The sequence below is a fragment of the Capsella rubella genome, unplaced genomic scaffold (assembly GCF_000375325.1).
Source record: "Capsella rubella cultivar Monte Gargano unplaced genomic scaffold, Caprub1_0 scaffold_6, whole genome shotgun sequence".
In the NCBI taxonomy this organism is placed as follows: Eukaryota; Viridiplantae; Streptophyta; class Magnoliopsida; order Brassicales; family Brassicaceae; genus Capsella; species Capsella rubella.
The window spans coordinates 11581542-11608237 of NW_006238918.1; the positions used below are offsets into that span (position 1 = coordinate 11581542).

General features: G+C 34.3%; 2 protein-coding genes and 1 pseudogene across 2 annotated transcripts; all 3 read left to right on the forward strand.

Moving 5' to 3' along the window:
- The first annotated feature begins 18278 nt into the window (after positions 1-18278).
- LOC17881180 (putative defensin-like protein 102) lies at positions 18279-18650 on the forward strand. The gene is made up of 2 exons (XM_006289188.2): positions 18279-18375; positions 18477-18650. The coding sequence occupies exons 1-2, from the start codon at positions 18279-18281 to the stop codon at positions 18623-18625; spliced, it is 246 nt and encodes an 81-aa protein (XP_006289250.1). The 3' UTR covers positions 18626-18650.
- Positions 18651-22106: 3456 nt separating this feature from the next.
- On the forward strand, positions 22107-22831 carry LOC17883107. The gene is made up of 2 exons (XM_006288904.2): positions 22107-22298; positions 22463-22831. Exons 1-2 carry the CDS (start codon positions 22193-22195, stop codon positions 22636-22638), a joined length of 282 nt encoding a protein of 93 aa, XP_006288966.1. The 5' UTR covers positions 22107-22192; the 3' UTR covers positions 22639-22831.
- Positions 22832-24836: 2005 nt separating this feature from the next.
- Positions 24837-26485, forward strand: LOC17884410 (annotated as a pseudogene).
- Positions 26486-26696: the final 211 nt, after the last annotated feature.

Here is a 26696-nt window from a genome sequence, read left to right on the forward strand (position 1 = left end):
GAAATTGGAAAACAACTTATACACACTTACAAAATACAAATTGTAAACAAAAACAATAAGATATTCTTCTACCCAAATATAAATCCTTAAATTTAATTAAGCTCTAAAACTAAAAACCTAAAATTGACGAACCCTAATTCATCAAAATGAGGTTTTCTAAGTTTGTAAGGTATAGAAGCCGATTAGGAGAAAATCATGGGAAGTTAAGTACTTGTATCTGAAAATTGATTCTTCCTTTCCTATAAATGGAAGAGGCATTTTATGAGGTGGATCATGGAAAAAATAAGAATGTGGTTCATGTTCAGAAAATATTTCTTGCACTTGAAGGGAGTACGATATGAGTGGGATTCCTTGCTGTCATATAATGTCTGCGATGTGGGGTAAATATAAGGAGACAAAGCTATAGGAAACTGTAATTTTTGAATGATATTTAGTTGATAAGTGGAAGCTTCGTTACAAGTCACTTTTGTTCCCAGTGGATATGACTATGGTCGAAAAATACCCGGAGATCGAAGACGAGGAGCAGCTTGTAGCGGAGGAACAGCTCGTAGCCGAGGAGCAGCTCGTAGCCGAGGAGCAGCTCGAAGCAGAGGAAACGTTAATTATTCCAGCGGGTCCTCTAACGCCATCAAGGCTCAAGAAGCTCAACCCACCAATCAATAGACGACTTAGGGTGCTAGACAAGAAGCAAGAAGACGTTGTTCAAGTCTCCCTCATGAAGATCACCGTGCAAGAGGTTCGGTAAAGGGATTAGTGTTGGTTATGCACTCTTTTTCCCTTGTCAAGTTTTTTCCCATTGGGTTTTCTTGACAAATTTTTTTAATGAGGCCTCAGTAACACTTTCAAAGACTTTTACCAAGCCCAATTCGTGGGTCAAAGGCCCATCACTTTGCCTTGGCCCATTTTCTATCTTTTCTCTTCATTCTTGCATTTAATGTAGTTGTTATTTCCAGGACCTGGTGCATGAACTTGCATGAGTGTAATTTCCAAGACGCTTAGGCATGCTCTTGCATGTTCTTCTACTCTCTCTTCCCCCTCTGCTATATAATCCCCTTCTACCTTTTACTTGTAACTCATCTATCTTTTTTATCAAAAACTCTTCCAAGTTAGATCACTCTCTCTTGTTCTTTTTTTGGTGTGTAATATCCTTAGTGAAGTCCAAGTTCGGTAAATCAAAGGCTCTTCCGCAACCTTTTTGCGACCATTCGCTACACATCCTTTGGTCTAAGTGATCCCCCGATCCCTTAGGTGCAAAGCCTATCCTTCCCTCAACTTTCTGAGAGTCGATTCTAGAAGGATCGTATTATGTGGTATCATAGCACACTCTGAAAAGTTTAATAATCTATCTTCTTTACCATCTTTCACACTCCATTCCATCTTCTTTTATCTTTCCATTTCTTTTTTGGATTTATTTTCGTCAGTTTTTTTTTCTGGATTTCCTGTCATTTTTTTTAATGAATTTTCATTAATAATTGATGTATCCGAAAAATGCAATTTCGATTGTTTTTGAAACTAAAACGAGTCTAGTATTTTACAATAATTTTTGAACTTGATTTCATAATTTATTTTGTTAGATCGTGTTCATCAGTTTTTAGGCATAATTTTCATGTTTTTGTTTTGAACTAGTGACTGGTTTGTGTTGTTTCAATGGCAGGGGAAGAGAAATCCAAGTCATCATGTTCGAGAAGAAGTGCCAAAAACAAACTCCTCATTGATGGTATCACCAAATGGGTGGACGAAGAACTTAAGCAGATTAAGGAACAAATTGACGGAAAAGAAAAGGTGTTGGGAGAAAAAATTACCATCTCGAAGGACGAGCGAAATCAAAAAGAGCAGCATAGTCAATCCCCGAAGAAGGAACCGGTTGATAAAAGTTCACGGAGTAGTCACTCATCTCACCGGAGCAGCCGAAGGCCGAAACATGTGAAAGAAGAGGTTCAACCACTCGTAGTCGGCCAAAATCACCAATGCTTAAGCAATAAGGAAGAACGAAGTGAAACCAAAATTACAGAAAATCTCGCCTCGTTGCAAGCTAAGTGTACTCTTTCATCTTTCCAGTCTAATGTTGTATTTGATAAACTAACAAATTTTGAACAGGAGCAGCCGAGTAGCATTGTTTCCTTTTCACAGGTTCATGAAGAAGCATCGCTAGGAAAAATACAAAAGAGTTTATCGATGAACTGTGAATTGGAACCGCCATCTAATAATGAACCAGAACATGTTCCTATGTCATTTCCTTGTGACTACCCGAGAAAGCACTGTAAGGAAATTGATTTGGTTAGGACTGATTCTAATTTGTGTGTGTTGATTTCTGCTCAAAATGAAAAACGTTTTGGTTTGGAGAATGTAAAAGAATTTTGCGTTTCTGATTCTGTTTTTGTCAAAATAATTCCAACTTTTGAGACATTCACGCTTAAAAAGTTCTTTAAGCCAAAAGGTTTGATGTTTTATGAGGTTCGTGAATTTAACTCATCTCTGAGAGTGTCTTTGTGTAGCAATACGTTTGAGTTGCTTAGTACTAAAACTGAATGTGCTTCGTTTCAAACTTTCCGTGATTTGAAATACTTGCTTAAAGATGTGTTTTGTGGCTCACTTACATCAATTGAACCTTGTAAACTGAACTTGAATGATCATATGTTTGATATGTACTTCTCTAAGTTTACAACGGTTGATTCGTTCACTAGTAAAGGTTTGCTTGTTCTAAAAGTTGTTAAGGATTTTTGGTGTTCTAATCACATTTTGATTATCTTAAGAGATTGTTTACCTATTCGTATTGCACATTTGATGTGGTTTCTCTAGTTCTTGTGAAGCAAACGTAAGGCAGGTTAAGGATTCAAAGTCAAGGATAATGAAGAACTTCACTAATCAAATCGATTATGGACCAAGGGACGAAATGAACCAAGGAGATCTTGTGGTCTCTTGGTTTAAATCATCAACCAAGTAACATGGAAAAGTTGCCAAAGCTTATTCAATGTTCAAGAAGGAGCCACCGGATTTAAAAACCTTCTCGTCTACATTCTTTGTGAGAACGAGAATTGAAGTGGCTTCGATGCAGGCCAAGAAACTAATTGCTTATTTCAGGATGATCTTCGAAGTTGGAGAACAAGTGCATATTCACTTGACGAAGGAAATATTCTTGGTCGAGCAGAGTAGCAAGTTGAAGCAAAGGATCGGTGGACCGTTCACCATTACAAAACGGATCAATGATAATTCCTATCAAACTGATCTCCGAGGTAAGTATAATATAAGTTCAGGCTTTAACGTTCCTGATCTATCTCCTTTTCTTGTAGGCAAAACAGATTTGAGGACAAATCTTTTTTAAGACGGAGGGCATGATATAAATATGGTCGAACAAGACCCGGAGATCGAAGACGAGGAGAAGCTTGTAGCGGAGGAACAGCTCGTAGCCGAGGAACAGCTCGAAGCGGAGGAAACCTTAATTATTCGAGCGGGTCCTCTAACACGATCAAGGCTCAAGAAGCTCAACCCACCAATCAATGGACAACTTAGGGAGCTAGACAATAATCAAGAAGACGTGGTTCAAGTCTCCCTCATGAAGATCACCGCGCAAGACTTTCGGTAGAGGGATTAGTGTTGCTTATGCACTCTTTCCCTTGTCAAGTTTTGTCCCATTAGGTTTTCTTGACAAGGTTTTTAATGATACCTAAGTAACACTTTCAAAGCCTTTTACCAAGCCCAATTCGTGGATCCAAGGCCCTTCACTTTTCCTTGGCCTATTTTCTCTATTTTCTATTCATTCTTGCATTTAATGTGTTTGTTATTTCCAAGACTTGGTGCATGAACTTGTATGAGTGTAATTTCCAAGACACTTGTGTATGCTCTTGAATATTCTTCTTCTCTCTCTTCCCCCTCTGCTATATAACCCCCCTCTACCTCCCATTTGTAAATGATCTATCTCTTTTTTATCAAAAACTCTTTCAAGTTAGATCACTCTCTCTTGGTCTTTTCTTTGGTGTGTAATATCCTTAGTGATGTCCAAGTTCGGTAAATCAAAGGCTCTTCCACAACCTTTGTGCGACCATTCGCTCCACTGTCTTTGGTCTAAGTGATCTCCCGATCCCTTAGGTGCAAAACCTATCATTCCCTCAACTTTCCGATTGTCGATTCTAGGAGGATCGTATTAACATTGTATGGGATGGAACTGTGGGAAACACATAGTTATGTTGTTGTTACGCCTCCTCCGATCTAGAAAGGATAATGCCACGAAGACCAAAAAACATTGACCATAGCAAAGATCCAAGCGAAGAAGTGAAAGGACCCGACCATTTTTTTTCTTTTAACAATTTAATTGGACTAAACTGAATTAACCCAACTCGATCCAGCTAAAACATATTAAATCAATTTTTACCAATCAGACGAGAGAATACCAATTAAACCAAATATCCAGATTACACCAAATATCCATATTAAACCAGATATCCAGATTAAACCAACCAAATTCAAACAATAACCAACGGAAGACTCAACAAATCGATCCAATTAAGCCAATAGCATTATCCAAAACAAATCCAACAATCCTATTATGCTTCTAAATTCCAGAACTACCATTCCTAAACAAATGTCTAACAAAACAAAAAAAACATTCAGTGAGCCCTAGATTATTCTTCATTCCTCGCCACGATTCCACGGTCACACTTTACCTTTATCTACATCACAAGGAGATGCATAATTATTTTCAGAAATACTTAGTGGGGTCATCACCCCAACAACTGGCTATACACACAAGCAGTATCCATCACATTTGAGATACTCACACAACACCAAATATCAAGCAAAAATAACAAAACTAAGCCGCTGCTGAGGACTGGTGTCGATCGTCACTCGCGACTATCCTTGCGACAAGATTACTGGTGTCGATCGAGACCCACTCGTATCTCTGTCTCCTGGCACTCCATGGACAATGTTGAATCTCCAATGAGACGTAAAGAGGCACCAAAGCATAAAAAATAGAAGACAAGCAAGGAATCAATCAAAAATCATGAAATCACCCAAAACACGAATCAAAACTGCTCATATAAGCCTTCGTCATGCACTCACCTTGAATGGGATAAAGGGAAAGAAGAAAACAAAGCGAACAACGGAAGATCAGACTCTCCTAACACCAATCAGCCACAAACCTCTCCTCCTTTAGCCTAGAACCACCAAAAACAGGCCATAAAACTTTCCATAAACCCCTCAAAAACAACACTTAGCACTCTTGGATCACTGTCTCACTCACAGCTCTTTCTTCTCTTTTTGAGAAAGCAACAAAACAATAAAAATGCAGAAGAAAGGTGGTTGCTCGAGTTCAAAAAGCTATAGTGTTAATTCAACAGTTTATTATGCATACATCTCTCTTTCTTTCTTTTATGTCCTTACACATGTCTCTTTCTTATATGCATAAAGGTAGCAACCATGGACAAACATGGCATAACAAACGTACATGTCAAATAGAGCCAATGCCTAAATCACCTAATCCGCCTCCAGAATTTCCTTCTTGTCCTGCGAAAGCTATAATGGTAAAAGTTTATTTGAAACAAACTTGTGATTCATGCATTTGTTTTTGCAGACATGTAGCAACTGTTAACAAACCGGACACACCAAAAGTAAATGTAAACTCAAACCATTCTCTAAGCCATCCAATTTAACTCCATGAAGATCTTCAAAGAGACAAAAGACCACCCGATGAACTTAGCTTGTTGTATAAAGTCTTGCTTTTCTGAATTTTTGTGTTAATATTGTTTTCCTTAATTTTTTTTTTCGAGCAATTTTGGAAATCTATCAAAAATTTTTCAACAGAAAAAATATCATGTTGACTCCTGCTAGTAACCTATCTAGGAATAAAAAGAATGAAGAGGAGCAAGAATAAAAAGGAACAAAGAGAAAAGGAATGGACACAGAGTGAACAACTCCTGGCTACAGTCGCGGATGCGTCTAGCGGGTCGACGACTGTCGATGCTTCGAAGAAGCTATCGCCGGATGGAAGAACCTGCTCGTACAAATGAACAAAGCTCTCGACGGATGTTCGGGAAGTGATCTGACGACACACTAGGGATGAGAAGCTCGTGATACGGTCGACTCGACAATGATGAACCCGTCTCAAACAGTCGGCCAGGGTTTTCGATTCTTTGTACGGCGAGAGACTTGGTGTGAACATACTCTTAGAGGAAGAGGTTGAATTGATCTCAGATGGTCTTCTCCGCACGTCGGCTTCTTGTGGTGGCTCCTTAGATGATTGCTGGAACTCGGGGTCGAGTCATCGATCGCGTCAGTCGAACGCCTTCGACCTATCTGTCGACCCGTCTGTGGTCGAGACTCGTTTGTCTGTCGACCTCGACCAAATTCCTGTCCGTCCGTCTGGGTGCTTCGTCCGTCTGTTCGTTACTGTCGCTGCTCGAGGTCACATTACAGAGGAAAGATAGAACAAGCAATAAATAAAAATTGAAAAAATAAACTTATTTTTAGATTAAAAACAAGCATTCATGTTAGGTGAACACTCAATATATAACTTATAAGATAATTATTAAAATAAGCAACTATAGACGTTGGGGGAAATAGCGAATCCTAAACTCACGAAACGACATTGTTTTACTCAATTTCGATGTCCCGTCATTGCCACGGTCTCGGTTGACACATCGCTGTTAAGTACTTAACTAACACTGTTTCGGTATATGTTGATTTTGGCTGATTTCATTTAGTTTAAGTTGGTAATTTAATATTTTTTATGAGTTTAGGTTGCTATTTGTTAGGTATCGTAGTTTGGGTATAAAATACGCCAACAAATAGTCTGGGTTGATTTTCGCTATTTCTTATGAGCACAATTACTCAATAATTTAATCTCGACAATTTTCATATAGACTCCTTTAGCCGGTTTTTCATTCACTATATCATCTTCATCATTGCTTGGATTTTGATGCATATGATTAACATCATTTACACCTTTCAATTCTTCAACATCTTTATCCTTAATTTTGTTCCAACAAATTAAATTGTGCAGCCCCATTGTCGCGAATATAACTTTCCTATACGTAAGAATATTATACCTTGGAAATTCATTAAAATCTTTCCATTTTTTTCTTCTAGACAAGAAACCTACGTTCAATAACAGAACGTAAAGACGCATGACAAAGAGACTTACAACAATTCGATCATACCTTCGAAATTCATATATAACTTTCCATTTTTTCTTCCAGATAACAAACGTACGTTCAATAATATAACGTAAAGAAGCAGAACAAAGAGACTTACAAAAATTCGATCAGTCTACCAAGATGTGACATAATTATTTATCCAGTAGACGGATCAACAGCAACACCCGTGCATTTCATTAGTTGCCTAATAATCTGCCAAAGCTTATGCTAGTACTCGATTTTGCTCTTTATCTCACTATCCCTAACAACCCTTTCTCCGGTCAACTTAAATAATTTGTTTTGCACTCTTTTTCTACCACCAACATTTGACATTCTACTAGAGTGGTCATTTGGTTTTAGCTCTGTAATAATGAGTTCAAGCATAATTTGATTATGCCTTTCCTTCCACACATAATATAAAATATGTTGTAAACTAGAGAAAATAGAGAGGAAATCGAGATGCCTTTATTCATTAGCCAAGAGTCCTTTATATAAGGATTGATACAAAGGGTGATAAGTAAACCTAATACAATTAGGAAAAAGGCTTTAGCCGCCTATGACGGGCCGAACTCGGTGATGGGCCGGGCCGAACTAGGCTTGTTTATGACAATCCATCTTTAGAGTAATAACACTCCCCCTTGGATGTTATAACCATTAGAGCTTGTAATACGTTTTGGATGTTGCCTCATTAAAACCTTACAAGGAAAATCCAATGTGATAAAACTGTGGTGAAGGAAAAAGAGTGCAACACGTATTACTCCCCCTGTTTTGAACCTCACTGAAGTTCTTTCAATCGGCGCATTCCAATTTGATGTTTAAGTTTCTTAAACGTAGAGGTTAGAAGGGACTTCGTGAATACATTCGCCGAATTGTCACATGATTGAACTTGTTCCACTTGGACCTCTCCGGCTATCTGTAATTCGCGAGTGAAAAGAACTTTGGCAAGATATGCTTTGTCCTATCTCCTTTGATATATCCTTCTTTAAGATGAGCTGTACATGTTGCGCTGTCTTCAAATATGATGGCGTGTTATGTAGTAGTAGTTGCGCCTTAAGGAAGGCAGCCTACGTACCATTGTAGTTCCTATTCATTAACCATGCCATAATGTTATCTTATGAATAACCCTGCATCAGCAAATAAAACTAAACCAGAGAAAACTGGACCTTCTTTGGTTAGACCAGTATAAAATAAAACCCAAGTAAACAACACAGGAAGAATAGACTTTAAAACTTAACCAAACCTTCCTTTAAACCTTTCCAGTGCCTTTGGGTCTACCATGAACTAGATTTAAACAGGAGACTCACGGCAAAACAAATGTTTGGTCTAGTGTGTCTAGCCAAATTCTTTAGAACTCCTTTGGCACTGAGTTATGGCATTTACGGACTGAATGGATCACTATCCAATCTGAGGCTTCTCACCACCATTGGGCCTGGTCAATGGGCGGGTCTGGTCCTTATTTAATCTCCTTGAGTACTCTTTTAGTGTATGCCATTTGATGCACAAGGATTCCATTATTCACGTACTCCAGTTGTAATCCCAAACAGAACTTAATTATTGCCTAGTCCTTTCATTTAGAATCTTTCTTTAGAGATATTCAACTGTTTGGTCGATAAACCAGAGGTTTAAATCATTCACACTGCTATGATTACAAATCCTTTGTTTGCAAACCTCTTTATCCAAATACATGGACCGATGGGATCATTTATAACCTTATATACGCCCACTTAGTCTAAGTCCATGAAAGGATTTGTCCAGCGTTATGCAGTGCAGTTCTTGAGAACCTTTCTTATCTTTGAGCTCAGTACCCTCTGGTAATCTCATATATTATCCATTGGACTTATATATATATGCAGGTATTATATTCATTAGCCGCAAATCAATTCTTTCTCTTTTATATAGCAAGACTTAGCAAAAAATTAAATGTCTTAGCATCCACCACAGGGGAGTATATCTCCTCATAATCTATTCACGGTCTCTATGAGAATCCTTGTGCAACAAGCCGTGCTTTATATCTCACAATTTCTCCATGTTCATTTCTTTTCCTCACAAAGACCCATTTATGTCCGACTGGTGAAATATCAAAAGGTGTCCGGATTATTGGACCAAATACATTTCTCTTCTTTAATGAATTTAACTCCACGTTTATAGCTTTCCATGTAATCCAATATGATCTTTGAGTGCACTCTAATATGGACGTGGGTTCTAGATCCTCACTTAATTCATTAATTTCAAGTGCTACCTTGCATGCAAATATATTATCAATATTGAAATTCTTTTGGTTCCATTTTATCCCGAACATAACATTATTGATCGCGATCTCATTATTATCAAGAACTGCATCAGTACCTTGAATCTTGGCGTCCCAACATCATTGTTAGGTATTTGAGGTTTGGTTATGTCTCGGGTAACCACGGTTTATTCAACCTCGGATTCATTCTTAGCACCTTTCTTTAATATCCGAGGGTTCTTATCTTTGGAACCTATTGGTCTACCATGTTTCAAACGTGCCTTAGACTCTGTAGCAACTTGATTGTCTCCTTCCTGAACATTAATACGAATAGGTGCATTTACAGCTGGTATATGTGACTTTGTCACTTTATTCGGGTCAGCAAAGGAATTTGGCAATTTATTAGCTACCTTTTGTAAATGTATTATCTTTTGGACTTCTAATTCACATTCTATAGTCCGAGGATCTTGCCATGATAAGGATGATTGATTCCATGTAATTTTCTTTACCAACTTATTATCATATCCCCCTAATGGTGGGTAATTGGATTCGTCAAAATGACAATCCACGTACTTGGCCTTAAATAAAAAAACATGGTTGGCTCAAGGTACTTATTTATTGTGGGAGATTCATATCCAACATATATCCCCATCGTCTTTTGAGGACCCATCTTAGTTCTTTGTGGTGGAGCAATTGGTATATAGACGGCACATCCAAATGTCTTAAGATGTGATATGTCTGGCTCATGACCCGTAAGTAATTGTGATGGGGAATATGTATGTTCACTAGATAGCCTGATGCGAATTAACTCGGCTGCATGTACGACAGCATGTCCCCAACCTGAGATCGGGAGTTTTAATCTCATTAGCAATGGTTTGACAATTAGCTGTATGCATTTTATAAATGATTCAGCCAAACCGTTTTGTGTATGTACAGTGTATGTACATGTACCACAAAATGTTCTACACTTACCCCATGGACATACAATAAGCATTAAAAGCTTGGGACGTGAATTCACCAGCATTATCTAGACGTATAGTCTTTAAATCACTTTGACTGGTGATGACCTTATAATGAGTTTCCCTTGTGAACTTTCAATCACACGTGAAATTTTTTGTGGTAACTCTTCTTTCTTTCAATGTGTGCCCATTTGTATTTAATATCAATTTTACCATCATATTCGAACCGGGATGGCCAAACCGATCGTGCCAAATAGTGAATCTCTTGGTAAACTCTTTGTTTACCGTAGCATTAGCCTCTATCATACAGGCCTTAGCACAGTAAATGCCTTTAATACTTTCTTATGGCTTTTAATACTTTCTTATGGCCTTGGACGTTTTCAAATATTATTAGGAACTCTTTGTTTCCTTCGCCCTTAGTTTCAATATGGAAACCATTCATTCATAATTTAAAAATAATAATCATATCTTCAATATTTAAATAAAATATCCTCTAATTTATTAAGTTCAAAGCAATATCAAATAAATTCAAAGCAATAATAGAGAATAATTCAAAGCAATAAAACTTTAAAAGCAATCATGAGAATCTTGATGTCGAAATTATCTTGGTTGTTCTAGGCAATCGGAAGTCTCATATGCCATAAGATCATCTTTGTAAACTAGAGAAAATAGAGTGGGAATCGAGATGCCTTTATTCATTAGCCAAGAATCTTTTATATAAGGATTGATACAAGGGGTGATAAGTAAACCTAATACAATTAGAAAAAAGGGTTTAGCCGCCTATGACTATGACGGGCTGAACTCGGTGATGGACCGGGCCGAACTAGGCTTGTTATGACAATCCATCATTTGATTTATAACAATATATACATATTCAATTATCATGTTTTGCTTTAATACAGTTCATCGTATATGCATTGATATGCAATAAATTATACAAAACATATATAGTACCTTTCCTTCAGTGTCCATCCATGTGGTTGATTTTCGCCTTTATTTTTTGAAACACCTCCACGACGTGTTGATCCATTCTCTTGGAAACATTTCATAATCCAAGTAATTTTTTTTAAAGATCAAATACATAAAATAACATAATCAAACAAAAGAACGTAAGAAAAACATAAATAAATAATTCACGTTATTGAGTAGTGTGTGTATAATTTTTTTTTTACCTTAAGCTCTCTCAATTGTTGGAACTTTTTCTATGCTAGGTGGCTTTTCTATTAAAAATTTTCTTTAGAAAAACAATAAGGGGTCGTAGCCTATTTATAATTCTATTGCGTAAGACTTTAAATATAATGAAACAATTTATGAGATAATTATGAGATATAGCAAGATTTGATTGAATTTCATATTGGATATGAACGAATTGTTTAATAAAAGTTGTGGTTATCAAAAGAATCTAGAAGAGATTTCACGTACGTTTTCAAAATAATAATAGCTACATCGATTTTATACGTTATCATCAAGAATTTTGCATGAATGTTTTTAAGAAATAAACTAGGATTCAACCCGCACTACAGCGCGGGGGAATGTTTTGGATTTTGTTATTTTTTATTGTAACAACTGTGACAGAATAATAATTTTATTATCGATTATGTTAGTAATTCCAATCTTAAATGGTTTACCAATAAATACTATTATTTAGTAGTTAGTAATGTATATAATACAGTGAAAGTATGTAAATTTATTTTGTATGATCAGGACCGTCGTAGATGTTGAAATTAATCTAGGCGGACGAATGTTGGTTTGACCGCTAAATAGGTATTTCTTTAAAATTGGGTCTTCAGCATATATTTAAGTGTGTTTCAACATTTTATTTATTTATATGAGTTTTTATACTTTATTATTTAAAAAACTTTTTAATTTTTAATGTTTTAAATACTAATAAATTTAACAAATTTGGTCGACATTAACAAAATATTTAATGTCATGTGTGCAGGGTTTTAAAAATATGGATAGACGTAATTTGCAAATTTTTGTTCAGTTTTGTGCTTGCAAGTTGGGCCTTCGAAAGACTTATACAGTTTCCTATTCTAATATTGTTGTTTTGGATTTGCCCATAAATGATTAGTAATTAATTCCAATATTCAGTTAGTAATTGTTTTCTTCGTTGAAATAACAAAGGCCATTGGTAAAGAGATCAAAGGCCTAAGTAATGGTTGATGGCCTGCTATTTTTTGTTTCCAATCGTTGAAGTTAAACTAGAAGTATCCGATGATAAAATTCCTGGTTATAGAGGGATATTGACCCGATCTGAGTTTTTTCCCATTTATATCTTTAATGAACCGTAATTTTATGTTGGTTTCTTGAAACCTTAACCAAAATCTAAGGGGTAGTTTTTGGTATTATAGAAGTTGTACTTCTCTTTTACTATATAGGGGAAGATTACTATGTTTTCCTATTATTTCCACATCAGATTTTGAGATGAATTAACAATTTTCTTCTATGATTCCTCAAAAAAAAAAAGGAACATATACCAATGATGTGAGGTCTATATGTCAAAATTTGGAAAACATATTACTAACTTTTTCATAAAAAGTAACTTCTCCACATCAATATATCAAATAAGGTAACAATATAAGCAGATGTAAAATGTTCACTTCTTTTGGCAAAAAGGACAAAAATGACCCAATAAAGTAGGTAGAGTAGAAGAACGAAACAGTAACTCCAGTTGGGCATTTTAGTTACAACTGTATCTGGTTCTGTTAAGTAGTTACTGTGGTTAAAGCGTTTAATGAAGGCGTACAGAGTACGAGTTGGAGAATTGGGATGGATTTTTGAAAGGTGTTAGATTGAGTAGTGAGCGACAGAGAAAGACGTAACAGGATGATTGAAACAGAGGTATCACTAGTTCGAATCGTAATTTATTTTTCATTGAAATTATTGATTCTCGTATTTGTTCACTTCGTCTTTATTCTCAGATTTGTTCTCCTATCCGTTTTTGTTCATTTCATGTTTTTAGTTTACTTCGCACTACGTCCATGTGGATCTGTCCACTCGTTCCTACTAAATTTGACATGTTTAATAATAGATATTTGATTATGGACTCAACGTAACGGATCATGCATATTGGTCTTTAATGGACTATAGATAATGTACTATGCTCAATGGACATCTTCATTCCCAAATAACACGGCTTTATACATTAATGGACGCTTGATAATATTCTGCATTTGGTGGACATCTTAATATTTTTTGGGGTTGTTAACTTTAGGTTTGTGGATTTTCGCTTCGCAGACACGATATTAATCAATTTAAAATTTTCATTCAACTGAATGTTATCCATATATTATAGAACATGTGTTCACTTATTATATAGTTTAGTATAAATAAGTGTGTCTTTCTAAATGTGGACATATGGATAATAATTATTTATCCAAGATGAACATGAGAGCCTTAAAATTGATTAGAAACGTTGTTTGGACAGAATACATCATTGATATCCAGAAAACCTCATCCACATGATCATAAAGAGCATCATCACTACCGGTACAGATCTGTAACATTCTAAGCCGAAAAATGTCCTCGTAAAGAACTATTCAATAACATATGTACATCTCTATGTGGATTCGTGAAAATACTGAATTGAATCAACTTCAAATGAATACGTGATTCAAAAACAACTTACTCCTTTATGTGAAAAGAGCATTATTCTCTTCTTCTGGACATCTTGACACAAAGAGAGTTTATAAGAAGAAAACAAAAATATTACGAATAAAAGAAGTAAAATAAAACACAAAAATCGAGAGAATGGTATAAGAGAGAGAGAGAGAGAGAGAGAGTTTAATTTGAATGACAAATTAGAAATTAGGAGAAAAAAGAGAGGCTAAGAATGCACTATATTTTCTCTGTATAATGAGGAAAAAAGTGAATTTTTGTGATATTACTTTCCAAAAAGTGACCTTCTATGATATATTCTCTACTAGTAAATGGTAAACTAAATAGTGTATTCAATAAAAGATAACTTATAGGAACTGATATATCAAAAATGTAACAATATAAGCACAGCCTCATTCTCCACATATTTTGTCAAAAAAGTGACAAAACTAGCCTAATAAAGCAGATTGTAAACAAAGCAAATTTCTATGATTATTTACTGGTTTTTAGTTTGTTTGGACATGAGAAGCTAACATCTCTCTCATCTCTCTTTTTATTTTTGTAACCCATACGCATGTTTGATATGAGAAAAAGGGAAGGCTAATAAGGCACTATATTTTCTCTGTATCATGAGGAAAAGAAGAAGTTACTTTCTCTAATATTACTTTTGAGAAAGTGACTAAATGTGATATATTCTCTAAACTAAACAAGAAACAAGGAGGAATAACATAGGGTGATTTACAATATAAGTCACTTTTAAGATAAGATATAGAAGAAAGGTAAGAATATAAGCGGCACAAGTTTGTGCTTATGTTTGATGGAAAAAGGACAAGTTTAGCTTCCTGAAAGTTAAGCTAGAAAGCAACAAGCATTTACAATTTGATTAGTTTGGTAGGTAGTTTAGTTACGATTTTCAAAGGTGATAAGTTAGGCTTTACGGGGATAAGAAAAGTCTCGTGTTTCTTTTAAACTCTTTAAACTTTTCCATTGACGTGAGGAAAATTGATAAACGAGGAAACACGAGACGATGGAAAGAGAGGTAAGATGATATCCACCATTCTCATGACCACGAGGTTAATAGTCAGTGGACATGCTACCATACATATCCCTCCAACGAAGAGCGGGAGGTAAGAAATAATGGAAAATAAAGAGGCAAAAAAACAGAAAAAGTACAGCCATCAAGACGGCGTAGTAAGGGGCATGAATCGACGAGACAGTTAGAGCAAGTAACTGAAAGTGAAAGAGATCAAGCGAAGAAAGGGGTGCTTAGGATATAGCTAAACGGCGAAGATGAAAGAAATAGGGTAGTCGGATTTAGTCAGAGTAAACGGCGGTGATGGTGTATGGTAGAACAACGACGATAGTAAAAGTTAGGGTTTGGGAATTTACTGAATTGGAAATGGAAGTTAAAAAGTTGCGTATTTTGCGGTGGGAAATGTGGACTGGTAAACCGGAAAAAATTGTTCATCCAACAAATAAGGTACAATTCGGCCCATTGGCCTGTTACGGCAGAGTCTGTGTTTAGCGTAATGGATAGATGATTGTGGATATGGTGTGAGGAAAGTATCGATTAAGCCCAAAAATGGACAAATGAATATGGATGTAGAATATAACATTAGTTGGACAGTTGGATATTAAACAACTGAGCAAATAATTTTTGGTAGAGTCCATTGATCGTAACTAAACAGTGTTCCAAAGAGAAGATTTGGAGTTACAACGAAGATAAAAATGAGGTGCATGGAGTCTGAAATATGGGAGAAGCGATTTCATCGAAGGGTCCGAGTGGTGCAACGAAGATAAGATTTGGAATTACAACGAAAATAGAAATGAGGTGCAATGGAGTCTGAGATATGGTGATTTCATCGAATGAGGAGTCTGAGACATGGGACAACTGAGATTTCGTTGAAGAATAATAGTAAAAATGATGGGGGAGAGAGATGATTGGGCGTAGAGAGAGAGCTATTGTGTAGGGGGAGAGAGAATGCATATGTGTAGTTCAGATAATTACAATGGCAGTTTAGTTAATATTGTAACTTTAATAGGTTATAAGGGAACAATATCTTTCCAATATCTCCCCTTTTTCGAAAAGTTACTGAACTGGGGAAATGTTTGTGAAAAGTGACTCTACATGCAAATAACCCGATAACATATTCCTTTTAAAAAAAGTGGTCAACAGTAGGATCCGTCGTTTTTTAGTTTCTTAAAATATCAACTTTGAGGTTAACAACAACTTAATGGTAACCATCCAATTTTAAAGACACTAATGACAGAGGGTTTTTTTGTTAACGGATTATAAATTATGGGATTTTTCATTTAAAATAAAATTGAGAGGTTTATTACGTTATATCTTTAGTTAAAGGGATTAATTACTAAAAGCCCTTTAAAATAAGGCAAAATTAAATATCATACAATTAAAAAAAAAATATCGGTTTGGGTTCATATAGGATGGTTAGGGTTTATATTTTACAATTAAAACAAAATTATAGTTATGTTTGCATTTATATTAAAGGAGTAGGTTTAGATTTTACAAGTAAAATGAAACTATATGTCGGTTTGGGTTTGTAAAGGAGGATTAAGGTTTGGATTAGGCTTTGGATTTTATAATTAAAACAAAATTATATGTCTGAGAAATTTCTAACGATCTTCCGAGAGATTTCTGAGAAATTTTCAAGGGGAAAACGTTCGACGAAATGTTTTCGGGAAAAAAAAATCAAAATTTTCGAAGGATTTTCCTCGATAAGGATCATCGAGAAGGTTACCCATCCTTGGACTACTCCATCACAAGCACGCTTAACTGTGGAATTCTTTCAGGACCTTTGACCAAAAAGATAAGTGCCCTTTGGTGGCATAGGTGGCCAAATCAATTAATTTAACCCTTTCCGAAAACTAGGGTCCCATAAACCCGCCATGCAAAGACAAGTTAGTGGCCATCAAAACGGATATGAGTAAGTTATATGATCAACTATAATGATTTTTATAAAAAAATTACTAACGAAAATGAAAATGTATGAAAATAAATTTCATGGATGATTTAGTGTAATAAATCAGTCCAATTCAAAGGTGCCCCCGAACCATTAACAAAGGGGATTGATAGTACCTAGAAGAGGTTTAAGGTATGGCTAAGGATCCCTTTCTTCCTATTCATTTATTTTATACATTGATGTATTGATTGCGAATATATAGAAATCAAAGAGTGAGAAACAAATTATGGGGGTAAAAGTAGCAAGGGAAAACCGCCTTATTTCCCATATTCTTTTTAAGGAAGAATATGAGGTTATTTCAACGATTCTATCCATTGATGTATTGTATGTATTGATGTATTGTATGAAAATGTTTCAGGTCAACAAACAAAATTCTCTAAGTCTTCGGTACAATTTGAACATAAAATGGAGGAATCAGTCAGGATAAAATTGATGGTTGTGCTGGATATTACGAACGTGGGTGAAATGGGTTCTTATTTAATGGTTACTGGAAAATTAGGAGGGGAAGAGCTCGTGAGAGACTTCAAAATATCTGTCAACAATGGCCACGAAAATCCAAATATAATTTGTGAGTAAATTGAATATATTCTCCGCTTCCATTAACTGAAAGACGCAAAACTATTTATTGACTCGAACTAAGGTGATTCTGATTTGGCTTCTCAAAACAAAATAACTAGGATTTGACCCGGGCTATAGTGTGAGAAAATATTTATAAATATACAAGTAATATTTATAATAGAAGTAGAATTATATAAACACTTTAGATGATTGCAGTTGTAAAATATACATACTCATACTGTATGTCTTGACGGGCCAATTAATCATAACCTGTTTTACCATGCGACTGTAAGTTTCCAAACCAACCTGTGTATTCATAAAAATATCATTGGTATTTTAAATGCATAATATTTGTATTCTAAACGATATGTATATAAATGTATACAAAACTAAAATATGATAATAAAAACACATGAACTAAATTAGTAAAAAAAGTTTCAATTGAATATGATAATAAAAAACACATGACACATCAAATCGATTTTTGTCGTATATCATCGCTATACTCTAATTAGTTATATATTCACTTTTGGAAGTTAGTTTTTAAAATCATCAAAATGTGTTTAAAATCATTTAGATATTTAACTACACATATATGAATAAATATCATCTCATTAATATTCAATCGTAATAAAAGGTAAGAAATAATTTTGTTTTGCTTTTCTTTTGACTCAAAATCTATAATAAATTAAATTGAAGGATTGTGCTATCTTTCATCTTTGACTTGGAAAAGATTTTTAACGTATAATTTTGTTATCATATCTATAAATAATTTGTATAGGTGAAGAAAAAATCATAAAAACATTTAGAGAATATCATAAAAATGACTACAACTATGAAAACTTCTATCATAATTGCTTTGATCGCCTTCATCATTATGTCTTTTGCTCATTGTCATACTACAATCACTAGAAGTCCTGGTAATTGTTTATTATTGTATATCTACAACTTAATTTTTAACTGTGGACAAGTTTTTGTTATTTATTAATGATTTTTCATTTGTTTATTACTAATAAAATAGGTTATGGAATAGGCGGACGTACAAAAACATGTTTCTCACCAACTTTTTGCACTCTCAGAGGGGTCCATGGGTGCGATAGTTATTGTAGAACTCAAAATTTTGATTATGGCTATTGTATTCCAGAAAACTGTTGTTGTGTTAATTACTAAGAGAAAATAATATACTTCAATTATTGGTATTTGTTTAAAAGCCAAAGAAATAGTTTCCATTGATTTTTAATAGAGAAACCACATATAGTCAAGAACAGAAAATTAATTTTATCTTTATCTTTTGATTTATTTAAGGGAGACTTATTAAAAAATAGGCCAATAAAATTAGTAAATTTGCTAAATGTATCAAGGTAGAAGAAAATCTATACAATATAAAAGTTGAGGCTATAAGCTTTTGAGAGCGTCCACATAAGATTTTAAACGACCAATCAAGATTAGACAACTTATTATTTTTAACAAATTTTAAATAGCAATTATTTTCCATATCTAAAATTATGAAAAAAGGAAAATAAACCATGATATATGGAAAATTATAAAAAAATACTTTAAAATAGAGGAAATTTTCTAAATATAAAATTTTGTTATTAAAATATTTGATACAAAGATAATCAAAATAATATTTTTTCAAATTTAATTAAATTCATCAACGTAAATATTTTAAAATGTGTAACATATGTTCGATTTTAAACAACCAATCACGGTTAGAGATTTCATTATTTAACATTTTATAATTATAATAATTTTCTACATTAAAATAAAAAGGAAAAAACAGGATATACATAATTCCAAAAAAAATTTTAAAAAACTATATTGGGAAATAGTTTTTTGTATTCTAAGATTATTGTATAAAGGAAAAAGATATGAAACATTTAATAATAAAATTTTTAAAGTTGTACATTTCTAAAATCTACGAAGTTTAAATAATGTTTTTTAAAAGAAAATACCCATCATTATTAGTCTCACTAAATTTGTTTGTTTTCCAACTTTGATCAAAATATCCAGTTTACTGATTGATGTTGTTTCAAAATTTGTAATTATAATATTAATAACTCACATAGAGGAGAAAATATGAAACTATAATTGAGATTAGAAATTTCATCATTTTTTATAACTAATATAATTTTCTATATTAAGACTTTTGAAAAAATTTAAAAAAATCAACATATATAGATTTCAGAGAAACGTTAACTATGCTCCAAATATTATGATAGTGTATATCAAAAGAGAATAAAAAGATAACCAAAGCTTCTCAATCAGTATAAAGATTTGGGTTAAGAATTTTAGATCTAGAATTATAACAGATATCATAAAAATGTAAACTGCGCTCCAATTTATAAAAAGCGAATAAATGGGATAAACAAATCTTATCATTCACGATAATGACTTGGGTTAAGAATTTTACATATGAAATTATATAAATGACAAATATGGACTTTATTGTTGGCAAGAGGGTAAGGAATATGAGCCATATATTTGAGGAAATTAATTCATCATTTGAGAAAGAAATTTTATGTGTAATACTGTTCCATGTATTTAGAGAGAGCAGAGATGGTTGGTTAATGGGATCTCCGGCTCTGGCAAAGATGATAAAATATTTAGGCGGTTGGATCCTAAAATGAAAATTTCAAGGAGAGTATTAACCACCGACTAGGAGAGGCCATTGTTAAAAGTTACAACATCGCTAGATTTTTGTTGTAGACTTAGAAGATTTGGAATTCTTTATTGGCGGTCAGGTTTTGTCCCATGATTATAAGAGTGGCGAAATGGATGCCAGAAGTTAGGTTTTTTATAAGATTAGTGGTGATGAGAGAGGATATGAAAATACAAATCAACAATATTCTATTATTTCTATATATTGCCAATCGGTATATTTTGTGTTCAAAATTTTGTAATAGAATGAATTCACTGAAATCCAATATTCTAAAACGTGACTTAGGCGGTTGCTTAGGCGCTAGGACCTCAGCTGAAGTCTAGACGACCACCTAAATTGTATAGATTATATTATTGTATTTTCTAACTGCATATATTTAAATTTTAAGTTTTACATCCATATATATATAATTATAAAAGTTCATATATTGTTAACAGAATTTAAATAACTGTTTTCTAATATTATTTTAAGATTTATTAATTTTGTTTTTCTAGCAAATATTTTTACATCTATTATCAATAATATCATATATAATACTTTATTTTGTAATTGCTAAAACAAACCTTATAGAAAATGTTGTACGTAGATGAAATAAAAGTATGGTTGTAGTTAGATTTTGGAGAATAAAAGAAGTGCTAAAATATATGGTTAACGCTCATACATACATTATATAACAATGAGAGGTAGTAGTTGCAAAACTTACAAAAAAAACTTTTATAGAAGTCATGGTTTTAAATAGTCATTAGTTTTTAAAATATTATCTTGAGATAACCTATACTAACAAAAATGAAGTGAGTAGAAAAAAAAATGGTAATGAAATTGTGCATAACAAAATAAGGAAGTCATAAAAGTTAAGTATTTCTAATATATGACAACAACGTAATTTATAAAGATTCAATTGGAACGTTAAAGGTGAAAACACATGGAATATTTAAAATTTTTTGGTCATTTGCTAGGTGCATTTATTACCAACATCAGTCTATAGAAAATAAGATTTTAACTAACCGTATATAATTTTTAATTTTTCTTTCGCATCCTAAACAAAATTGAAATAATATAAATGATACACAAACTATAAATAAAAGAAATTTTGTATTAAAATAAAACTAAAATGTTATAGCACTTTTGCATATTATTTGTAAATGTATAGCTATTTAAATGAGTATTTAATCTAAATATTTTGTAATTAATATTAATGGAAACATACTTATGCTAATTATATTGATTAGTAAATCTAAAACAATTTAAATATAATCAATACAAATATACCCGCGCTATGCGCGGGTTAATAACCTAGTCTATACTATATAAAAGTTGAGGTTACTTATTTAGTTAAAAAAAAAAAAAAAAAAAAAAAAAAAAAAAAAAAACAAAACTATGGCGGCCGTAATATTATTTGTTGTCGTCGACCAATCAAAAGATATAAATTACGTGCTCGTGAGTTAATAAGTTAGACTATCTTTATTGAGTAGTTAAAAAGAGTAAAGAGACCTTAAGAATTTGAATCACTAAATTAACTAATGTATATAGAAAGTATAGTACTGCTTATTATAAATAATCCAAAGTGGATACTAGAACCATGCACAAAATATTGTCTATATATATGTATATATGATTTATTTCTAAACCCTTCAAATGATTTAAAGAAACAACAATATACTTGACAGGTTGATTAAAAAATATGGGTAAAATATCACCATGTTAATAATCAAACGCAATGCACTGGACCCATATATATGAACCAGAGAACGTACATGCATCATGCATTGTATGGTAAATTGGCGATTTAAAGACTTTTCATGGAGTTTTGTCCAAACAAAAAAAAAAAAAAGACTTTTCACGCAATAATAATTCCAAAACTTGGAGACTCATTAAGTCGTCGATGGCTATAAACTTTAAGTCTCTCGCTAGACTTAGACACAGTCCACTGATATCTTCATCTTCTTTGTCTTCTAGCCTTTATATATTATCTCCACCATCTTTAGATTTCGAATTAAGTGCCATCTCCCTAGCCTATATAAAAGGCATAAGCATGAGTGACACTAATAATCAAAATAAAAGAGAATAATTTTAAGATGACGTCTTCAATGGTCTCTTCCATGGCTCTCTTTCTCCTTCTTCTTCTTGTGTTTCCGCATATGGATAAAGCCCTTGGCGCACAAGAGGGAGTCCAGAAACAAAGTGAGTCTTTTGGTCTTTTTAGATGTTCCGAGCTCATTAGTATCATCATTTTACGTTATTAGTTTGGAATTTCTCTGCATTTAAATAGACAAATGAGCACTAAAACGATCAAACACTAACACTCTAAGCTATAATGTAATGTAATGCTTTTTGGGTGGTTGCAGGTGGAGAAGACACTTACCAACCTAATCGCCGCGGGTTTCCTCCGATTCGTGTTCCTGGGATTCCTGGCCGTACTCCAAAATTTCCGCCAATTCCGAAATGTCTTCCAAAACACGCCCACGTCCCCTTTTGTAAAGGTAAAATCGAGTTTCCTCCTCCTCCGCCCAAGAGGCCTTAATTTCAAAGGCACACAAGGAGGACCTGGTCATTGACCTCACTCTAGAATGCGTGTGTGTGCACATGTTTCTTACATTGTGGTTTGGTTTGTGGTTTATATATGTTCTTGTTTATCTATCTATGCATGTGTTTGTCATATTTTTATTGAACCGCCGCTGTAATAAATAAAAACTTGTATTTCCTTTTGTGTTCAAGACTGGCCGCCCTTTGCATTGGATCGTTCAAACATTTCCCAACACTTGACAAAATAGAAATCTATCTCATCAGACAGCCTAAACCACATAGGCTCTTGTTTAATACCTGAAACAAACTTTAAACCCTTAAAAATGATATATGCATACTATCATCTTTAGCCAGAAAATAAATATTATAACTGAAATGTTTTTTTTTCTTCTCATTATTCCATTTACATTGCCATTTGTATTATCACCAATTCTCATTACCGTATTTCTAACTACACTGTCATTTCTATTTTACCGATCGCCGTTCGGATTCATTATATAAACATGAAAATAATTTTTTGTAGAAATCAAGAATGAACAATGTGTTGGAACTCAATTTTCAGAAACAAGTTTCTGAAAAATTGTAGGTTTTTTGACAATGACTTTCCGACCAAATTCCGGCCAAATGGCTGAACGAAATTGTGAGCTTGATAGTGCAATGGAAAGCTGGTAACGAGTATTACAAGATGGTATACTCATATGTCAAAAATGAGTTGATGTGAATGAGAATAAGGGTGTGAAGTGAGCCACTTGGATTGATTTTTTGAGAAAAATCCCAAACCGAACCAAATCAAACTGGGTTGGGCCGGGCGCGGGCTAATGGGCTTGTGGGCTGGTGGGATCGTGGCTTTGTTATTCTTGTGATTTTTTGGGCTTTGTTTAGGTCCAATTTGTTATTAGGCTTGGTGTGCACTCCAAAGAATATGCCGAGAATATTTTTCAGAATATGCCGAAGATATTTTCCTGGAGCCCTATCTCCTTCTATTCCTACAACTATATAAAGGGGAGGAGGCTCTCATTATTTTTGACACTCAAAAACAGAAAAGCATCTAAACCTCTCAGTTCTAAACCTCTCTTCTCTATTGCTTAGTTCAAGTAAGTTCTTAGTTTTATAGTTTCGAGAGTATATAGTAGATCTAGTTTGTTTGAGTCTGTTACTCGTGTGCTCGAGTAATAATTCGTAATCGTTTGTATCCTGGGATTCATAAATCGTGATACACCGAAGCCGTACTCGAGTAATAGTTTGTAATCAGTTGTATCCTGGGATTCATAAATCGTGATACACCGAAGCACTTACAGCCGATTTATTGAATTAAGGACAAAGATATCAAATCTTGCCTCCGTGATTTAATTTATGCTTTTAAACTATGTTGTTGTAATGTGTTTATGGTATCGTTCTCATTAATAAAATTCGTATTTTTCTCGATTTGATTTTTTGCGTTCCTACAATCTTAATTCAATAAATCCGCTTTGTGCTTATCGCTTTAAACAGATTGAGAATTCTTCGGATTTTTTTTTAAATAAACGATTTCAGAATCTTCTTATAACTGTTTCTGCGGTCATCTTACAGTGCTTACGCGGAAAGTTTATAGAAGAACGTTTTGTTTATTTACAATTTCTTTTCTACTCCCTCTAACTGCTTCACAAACGTTCTTTAGCGATTGTTGTGGACAGTTCTCTAGAACGTAACCTCTCAGGTTTCCACGAACGCTCTTGTTTGAGTGAGTTTGTGAAACGCAAGGTTCTGCAAACACTTCCTTAGCGAGTTTGCAAAACTAATTCAGTGTAATTTACTTACCTGAATTATTTTGATTAATATATTAATCAAATTTGTTTATTGTTAACAAAATGTCTGGATCCAACACCAACATTGACAATACCAAGGCCCCTGAGACTTCTGCTGACATGGCTTTACGTCTTGCAAAAGAACTTGAAACCACGACGTTTAGCTATTCCGATAAGGAAACCGTGCGCCGAAATCTGTTCGGTAATGAGCCAACCCAGAAAGGGATACCCCCCTCTGCATCTCAAGGGATGATGCTAGACAAATTTGATGGCAAAATTGGGTTCAAAACGTAGCAAGAAAAGATGCGCTACTATTTGGCCAGCATGCACAAAAGCTTCATCGAGTTAATTATATGCTATGTTTGCAGATCTGGGTTTGGTTGTATTTCTGATTTAATTTGAACCCAACGCCATGTGCGATCAAAGACCAGTTTTTCTAGGGTCTCTCGTGCTGATGGGTTTCTTCCTCTTCTATGTAAATGGAGAAGAATGCTCAAATTCGAGCTCATTGATTGGGCACAAGTTTGAGTTTATGATGTTGCAGCACCAACTTCGTGGGGTTTTCACTGTTGTTGATGATTGTTCTTTTAGGGTTTCTCGTTTTGATATGCTCTCTGGTTCTGATGTTCATTGGTTGGGCGCAATGAGTTCTGGTTTTGAGAATATGACTAAAGATGGATTCGTTATTTATGATCAGAAGCTTAATCAGACATTTAAAACCGTTTCTTTTATCGTTCAGTTGATGGGTAATGTTACATGGGATAAGTTAGGAGTGGTTTCGGTTTGGGATTTGCTTACTGCTTCCGATTTTGGTCATGTTCTGCTCTCTAATGCCACATAATTGGGTAATTCTTCTACAAAAGCTGAGCCACCTCCTTTAGAGAGCATAGATGTTACTGTGGGGAAATCGTATATTAGCGAGGCTTTTAAGGTTCCTACCATGTTTGATAAATGTAAGAAACTTTCGGAGAAGTATAGGCTCAGATGGAGCTTGAATGCATAGAAAGGTTATGTTGATATTGGTCTTGAGGCTACAACTGGTTGGGCTAAGCCAAATTCTACGTCGAACCTGATGTTGAATGCTGATGTTTTGGTTACTGGGATTAGAGAGGATGGCTTCCCGTTTGCTGATGATTTTTATATCATGAAGTCTAGTGTATGCTCTGTGAAGGAAGGTACAGCTTCTGGGTTTGTCCTGACATTGTGTATCAAGGGTCAGATTCAGTTGGTTCTTCGGTTAATAACACAAAACTTGTTTACGGGCATAGGATAGATGGAGTTTTGTTTGTTAGGTATAGGAGACCCTTGAATGATAGCGATAATAAGTTTGATTTTTGTGTGAATTCAACTGAAAACCTGACAGTTATTTGGGCACTTGGGGTGATAAAAACCACCAGATTTTATTAATCTTTATTATCTCCCTCTGAATCACAGTGTTGTGGAATCAGAAAACTTTGGGCATTTTTCGCTTAATCTTTCGGATCATGTGGATGAATGTTTGGGACCATTGGATGCAGACAACAAGTATGCTCAAGATGTGATCATTGCTGATGCCAATGCACCTCTTATTGTCACGGCTGGACCATCTGTGCATTATCCGAACCCTCCAAACCCTTTGAAGGTTCTGTATATTAACAAGAAAGAAGCACCTGTGTTGAAAGTGGAAGGAGGAGTTCTTGTGAAGTTTTTAATAGAAGCAGGACACGAAGTTTCTTTCTACATGACTTCAGATTTTCTTGGTGGGAATGCTTCTTTAAGGAACAGAGCTGAGCCAATCTATGCAGGTGGGCAAGAAACTCATGGAGTATTGGCGAGTCTGTCAGAGCTGGTTTGGGCTCCTAATAAAAATACACCTGATGAACTCTATTATAATTCGATTTTTCAAGAGAAAATTGGTTGGAAGGTTCACGTTGTTGAGGGGGGGCTTTCTCGGATATGTACAACAACAGTGTTAATCCAGATGATCAGCAAGTTAAGTTCTTTTGGACCATAGTAGGGGATTCGATATAGATTGCAGCTTGTGGTGAGAAGAAAAGTGGTTATCTTGCAATAGGATTTTAATTATTCTTAAACTTATATGCCCAAACTTTTAAATAAAGGTATAGATGGACAAAGTTTTCTAAAATGATCCTTAATTTTCATATAAAGACTTTACAAGTTTACACATTTTGTGTTCTTGTCATGGAATAACAAACCCTTCTGGGTATTTCATCTAGATTTCCTCTTCTAAATCTCCATTGAGAAAGACAGTTTTTACATCCATTTGATATAT

Coding starts and splice junctions, on each gene's coding strand:
- LOC17881180 (XM_006289188.2), top strand. CDS start 18,279: ATGACTACAACTATGAAAACTTCTATCATAATTGCTTTGATCGCCTTC. Junction 18,376..18,476: donor TACAATCACTAGAAGTCCTG/GTAATTGTTTAT, acceptor CTAATAAAATAG/GTTATGGAATAGGCGGACGT.
- LOC17883107 (XM_006288904.2), top strand. CDS start 22,193: ATGACGTCTTCAATGGTCTCTTCCATGGCTCTCTTTCTCCTTCTTCTT. Junction 22,299..22,462: donor AGAGGGAGTCCAGAAACAAA/GTGAGTCTTTTG, acceptor GGGTGGTTGCAG/GTGGAGAAGACACTTACCAA.